The 7,075-nt window shown below is 33.6% G+C and overlaps 1 protein-coding gene across 1 annotated transcript in view; it reads right to left on the bottom strand.

Annotated features, from left to right (window-relative positions):
* Positions 1-2,860: 2,860 nt before the first annotated feature.
* The window catches only part of LOC121426396 (integrin beta-1-B-like), a 73,054-nt gene continuing 68,839 nt past the window's right edge, over positions 2,861-7,075 (bottom strand). The window contains exons 23-24 of the mRNA XM_041622684.1: positions 6,668-6,834; positions 2,861-5,999 (exon numbers count right to left, since the gene is read on the bottom strand). Coding sequence (XP_041478618.1) covers positions 5,937-5,999; positions 6,668-6,834 — 230 coding nt within the window. The 3' untranslated portion in view covers positions 2,861-5,936. The remainder of the gene's footprint in view (positions 6,000-6,667; positions 6,835-7,075) is intronic.

Here is a 7,075-nt window from a genome sequence, read left to right as displayed (position 1 = left end):
AAAGGGTCAGAGCAAATCTAAATCTGCATATTCAAATGATATGTGAATATATATCTTTTTTAATGAAAATTCTGGTATAATGAAATAGCAACTAACATCTACAGTGTCAATCATATTGGTTGACATGGATTTCAGTAGAGAATAATTCTAAGGGTACTCACGCAATCGTCATATCTGCATATTATCAATATCATTCATGTATAAGCTTTTGTGCAATAAACTAAGGTGGATGATTTACATTTTAATCTATACAAGGCATTTTAGCAGATGAATAAATGTCGTATTTCAAACCCTACTTTCAATTCGAGACGAACGGGTTAAACATTTGCCATGTTGCCCTCACCGGGCTTTGCCTATATGAATCCTGTACCAAATTGAGGGCGAAATTGGCCATATTTCTGCTAGTGCGCTTGCGCAGTAGGAGCCGATTTTGATTGCTAATTTCAGTACTTGCGAAATTGGTTGGAACCAGTATGAGAATCAATGCATTGCCTTTGTCTAAAGAATAAGGCCTATATGATTTTGTTGCAGCCTTGCAGGCAACATATTTGATGTTCCCCTCAAGGCCAGTCAATATTATATATGCTGTAAACTCATTAATTTCTTATTGTTCAGCACAAATATTAGGGGATAAAACCAATTAAGCTGTCTAGCTTTCAACAATTTTCTTACAAGCTAAGGTCATAAACCAAGTTAAAAAATAAAGGTCATTGTACATCCATCTAAAACTTCTCCTTGGACTATTTTTGCAATATATATTTGCAATATGTAATTTTCATTCTAAAATATCTAGGAAGCTTTCAGCAAATCTTGAAAATGTAATAAAATGATGCGTGATGTATAACGAAAATGTACATTGTAGTTTCATGAAATTTTAAATATAACTCAAACTAAAACGTATGGAAGAGAAGACTAATGGCTCTTTGGGATTCAACACAATGTGTAAAACCACAGCATCATCAAAGACAAGTTCATGTAAGAAATCATACTGTACGTAATATGAGGATAAAGTATTTATTCAACATGTCTTAACAGCCTGCATTATTCTCCAAGTTAATCATTCATGAAAACTTATAATGTTCAATTTTCCATAAGGCATATTGCTGTAGAAAATCACCAAACCGATAAAGCAGCATCATCATTGACCATGACCTAAGATACAATTTCACCTAATTGAAAATTGCATTGCATAGGAATTATTTGTTCTTAAAGAATCTAAAAATGCATCATATAAATCGACACTAAACATTCACAAGGTATATTGCTTAAGAATGTCACTAACATACCACAGTTTAGATACCATAGTATATTATCAAAGTAATTTATTAGATACAATCATGGAAGTTCATCTTTGTTGGTTAAAAGTAAAATTTAACCTTTCACTCACAACAATGAAAAATCCAAAGATTTACCTCAAAACTTTCTTCATGTTGTGTGCAAAAGGTTAAATTTTACTGAATTTAGATGTTTTCATCTACAAGTACATGTACAGTGTGTGCTATTGTCAAGATCTTAAATTCTAGTATCTGATTTCAAGAAAAAATATATCTAACATCATGTCTCTTTTAAAAAAACTTTGGAAGAATTTGTATACATGTCAAAGTGTAAATTTTGTCATGAAACACTGGAGGAATATAGGGCATTCACCCCCCCCCCCCCACAAAAAAGGGCCACAAATTAAATGTCTCAGTCATTACCAGTATCATTGCAACAACTGTGTGACTATTGCTGGAATAATATGGCAGTTTGTGCATTTCATCTGTGATCAGTGGCTAGCAATGCTTTAGCTTGAATATGCAAACTAGTTGTTAATATCCATAACACATATGCCATATGCAACTTATATTGTCTTGCATGGCTGTGAGCCGGAAGATGATTTAGACATCATTTTCCTGAATTGCGACAGCTTAATAATAAAATAAAATAGCCCATGATTGATCTTCATTTATCACTTGATATTTTCTCTGCATCAACAATAGAAAAATCGTTTACATGTATAACTAAATTCCTGCATCAAATACTTAATGAAAATTACATAAGTAATAGCTACAGTGTCACAACTCATTTCTTTTCATTAAAGCTATTATTTCTTTTGAAGATATTGGAAAGGGGAATTCTTTTTTAACTGTTGTGGTAATGATATGGATGGCACCAATGTTTGTGAATTAAATTTGAAAAGAAATGACAAAATAGCCCAATAAATATAAAATATAACATCACAAGTTGATAGAGAAAGATTTACACTACTGCACTCATTATAATACTAATATCAATCTTGGAAGATAACATATTATGTTCATTACACAAATATGATTAAAATATATATTTTCCTCCCCATCATCAAAGATTTTGCAAAATATGACAAATACATATAATTCAAAATTAAACAAGAAATTGAAAATTTGTTGAGCAATTCTTCTACAAGTATAAATAACTGCTTTTTCTAGAATTGTTTATGTACAGCTGTTCAAAACAAAAATGTATAGATTATGCACATCTACTTCGCAATATTTGTTTATTTGTACTTTTACAAGATATCGATATAATTTTAGTATAAAAATTTGTCACATGAATCAAGCTCTCTCATTTTAAGATTAAAAAAGAATTTTCACAAATATCTATATTTTTAAGTGAAAAAACAATAGAGACAATAAGGACTAAATTGCTTGAACATCCAAGATTCTTGTTGAAATATCAGCAATTTCAAAAATAATATTAAAATGTGACAAAAGAAGAAAATTACAAAAGAGAAATACGACCATGAAACTGATGAACAAGGTTGATCATCACAAACATTATACTAAACTGAAAAGGCAAGTAGAATATAAATATAAGCAATGCTTCAAATTTTTTTGCAGACTATATTCTTTGATTCAAATAAAATATTCTTCCCTGTTGAACAATGAACAGTATAGAAAACAAAGTAAACAAGAACATTGGAACATTTCTTGGTCGATCTATGCAAGGTGTCTGAGATGCATTATTGACATATAATGCAGCGCCCTAGCATTATGTAAAATGTGCCACACTCAATTAAGATTCTGAAAGGATAAACTGAAAAATAGATTGTCAACAATGTTATGTAGTCAATATCTGACATTCTTTAATTGCAAAATTCATGATCTGTGATTAAGCAAATAATCAGAAATAATAATTGTCAACATTCAGCATTCCAAATAAGATCTAGAACTGAAATATAAGAGAAAAGATTGCTATCGAAAGGGGAAGCCATGCTCGGCATTTGGTCCTATACTTTACTGCTTTGGTTCATATTTTTCAATCCACCATCTACTACTTTTTTTTAAACATAAATGTGTAATATTCCTTTACAGTCAAAAATTCTGTACAACTAATCATATAAGTTAAAAGTTCCATTCTACATTTTTCTTAAAATAGCAATCAACTTCAGATTTTTTGTTGTCCATTTTCTCTACGATATGTATATACAAGCTGATTCTATACAGACAAATAGGAGTTGTAATATCATACATAACAAAACTGAGCATAATGATTGGTGCTGCATAATATGGGATGTATATATTCATATCATATGGTCCATTTCCGCAACAAAAACATCCGTACAAAGTGCTTTCGGAGTCACACAACCTTTGGCAGAAAGTGCATATTTAAACTTTTTTACCATTATATCTAACAAACTTTTAAACTACTTATTCACAGCCCCCCAAAATCAGGTCACAATATGCATTTCCAGCACAGGAAATACATGTGAACAAAGAAAATGGAAAAATGTAATTATTTTAGCACTAAAGTGAGTGATTTCAAGTTTGGTAATGACCTTTCCTTGCTGGTGTTAAGTCATTTATTTTTAAACATCAGCCTAGCACCAAACTTAAAAATAGAGCTGGGGGGGCATTTCATGAAAGGACTTGTTAGACGTTTTCTCCAAAAATTACCATAGTATCATCAGTGCTTCTCAGCCAATCAGAATCAAGGAGAGTTGTCAGATCAGAAAACTTGTCGGACAAACTTTTTTGATGAAATACACCCCCCCCCCATCCTGGGTTGAATCTCACCAAGTGTTGAGCTCTTAATAATGTGAATGGATCCTTTTTGTCAACTCAGATTAGGTTTTGGAGCGTAGGAATTGCAATCTAAAGCACACTGACCGTTTTCACACGGCAGGTGAATGATTTTCGAAGGATGCAAAGTTCGAAAACAGTGGCAAAGTCCGTCATTCCCACTTTCTGCTGCAAAAGCTTGCAAAAACGTGAAGATTCAGAAGCTTTGAAAATCAACTGCGAGAGTTCTTTTCAGTTTGCCAGAAACTGACACCCGACATTCGTACAAACTGCGCAAGAATAATTTGAGAACACATTGCCGTGAGGCTGTTGGAGACAAACTTCTACAAATCCATTTTCGCTACATTTGTAAAACGTTTGCATGCCCTGTGAAAACAGCGTTTAAATTGTACTTCTAAACCCAACACCAACACCAATTTTGTAATCACCCAATGCAAGTGTAAGTAAAATTTTGTGTTTACACATCCAGATGTGTGAATGCAATACCAACCTAACTCACTATAGACCTACCGGTACACAAAGACAAGACACTGACATAGCAACATATATATAAAACAAAAAACATACATAAATTATTCACTTTATACAAAATTCTGTTTACATTATGGCAATATTCCTACTTTGTTCTGTAGATTCAGAACAAAATATTATGTTCTTTAAAACAAATATATAATCAATCAATGCCAGATTGATAAGATAATACACACGTTCAATTCCAGGGATGAGCCGTTTTGTATGTTACAAAAAAAGCTTGAGTTATTGCCCGCCAGAAAATGAATTGTTTGAGTCAATACTAGGAACTTTACTCCTAAACATCACAAACAAGATTGAATTTACTTTTAAATTACTTGAGGCTTCTAATAGGTGTAGTCCCATATATACACATTTCTGTGTGCACTGTAAAGGTACTCTTCCTTCTAACATCATATCCCTGTCACATAATAGACAATGTCATTATAGTGAATGCTGACATCACACACACACTGATCAAGATATATATATCATTTTTTTCTCAAATATTGTGGATAAACTTAAAACAGCCAAATTAATTAATAAACGAAATAGTCAGTCATTTTCGGAAAGATATGATCAAACTCTGTTAGAATATTAACGCATTTAGTTCACAAAAATAGCCTGTATGCTCCACTCGGAGGTGAGAATATATTAAACAACATCCCCAATGATCTTGGAAGTCATGTTATTATATTTTCAATGCACTCTGCACATTAGCCAAAGTACAAGTAATCGATTGAGCAAAAAACTTGTATTATCACAATTGCTGATTTACGTATGAACAGGGCTGCACTTACATATTCATAAAAAATTTTCACCATACTTTTCAAACTCGAACACATGCTACAAGGATTTGTGGGGTGGTCAACTTCATCATGTGGACACAGCTTTACTCCACTGTATACAAAACCCTCTTAATTCGGTGGATTTACAATATGGTGCGCCACCTTTCAGTTGTAGCAGAAACGCTAAAATTCACAAATTTACATATCTGCTGAGCATGCAAGTGCATATGCATGTGATTATGCGATGACCAACGCGGCTCGACCGGATTGCATTAAATTATGTTGTTTACCAGGGTCTAGGAAGAGGGAGAGAAATTTGCTGCAGATTTCTTTGGGAAATTTGTAGACCGTTTTCCGTGAATTCTTCCTCTGCTTGTCATATGGTTTTCATTTTTGAAGTATCTTTACACTAGCACTATGCGCTGGCTGTGCCTAGCCTGCATGCGATGTCGTCGCAGCATTGGCCTGTCCACTGCCAACCGATAGATGGCGCACTGTATTGTGAATCCGCAGAATTTATATTGCTGAATGGAATTTATGTTTTAGAATATAAAGAGAAAGATAATTCACAAAAATAACTGGCACTTGAGGTCTGGTCTCATTTCTGGTAGACAGGGTTCTTGAATGTTGATGTCGATGGCTTGTATATCGGATTTTCATTCTGGAAATTGATTGAGAAAAGGAAAGAAAAATTGTACAATATGTATTATTATATCACATAGAAAATTACTGTGGGCCAGAAGTATTGAAAAAATAGTGAGGTAAAGATATACTTGTACATGTATGTGTATGTAACAATGGTAGAGATTGTGAAACACACTGAAGCAGGCGTGGATCCAGAGTTGAAATTTTAAGAAGGGGTGCTACAGGTTCCAGAATTTGTTAATCAGGGTGCCATATTTCATTTTATTTTCCCCCCCCAAAAAAAGGTTGTCACCTACATTTAAGGTCAATAATTCGTCCGCCAAAAATTAACAAGCAAATCCTCTGGGGGGGGGGGGGGCTCGCGCAGCTTCAGCAACCCCCCCATCCACGCCTGTTAAGCAACATGTGACACATAATACCAGGGTCTTGGACAAAGATTTGAATTTGGTTCAAGAGGGAGAGAGAGAGAGAGAGGGAGAGCAAGGAAAAAAGGGAGAAAGATGGTGAAAGAGAGAAAGGGAGAAAGAATCAGCAGTGGAGAATAGACACAGAGAAGAAAGAAGGGGAGGGGCAAGAAGAAAGGACATGAATAAACATAAAACAGAAAGACAAATGGAGAGAGTGAAAGACAAAAAGACTGAAAGAAAAGAATGAGAATGAGAGAGAAAGATCTTATTTTCTCACCTGTCCCCACCGCGTATCCTGCCTTTCTTTTTCAAATAATGCAAATTCTCTCCTGTCTTGAACGAAGACTAGCAACCTCCAAACAAGTAATAGAGCCAGTCCAACGATGATGATACCGATAATAATACCAATGATAACATGATGAATATTCACTGGTACAAAGCAGACTGGAGAAGGGATGAAATTATTATAAGAATAATTTTAATATAATCTTCTTTCATGATAATTCTAATGCTTCTTTGATTACAAAAGTGAAATACACTGATATGCGAGAAAATATAGATACATGTAAACAAATGAATGAATAAATAAAAGGCAATAAACACAGAAACGCCAATTTAAGTAAGTCATGGAAATTGCAGTAAAAAACGATATTGAGCAGAATGATTTTATCCACCAAGTACAAAT

Source organism: Lytechinus variegatus, chromosome 13 (genome assembly GCF_018143015.1).
Source record: "Lytechinus variegatus isolate NC3 chromosome 13, Lvar_3.0, whole genome shotgun sequence".
NCBI lineage: Eukaryota > Metazoa > Echinodermata > Echinoidea > Temnopleuroida > Toxopneustidae > Lytechinus > Lytechinus variegatus.
Note: the sequence above shows the minus strand (reverse complement) of the source record. Positions and strands in the feature narration are given on the sequence as shown.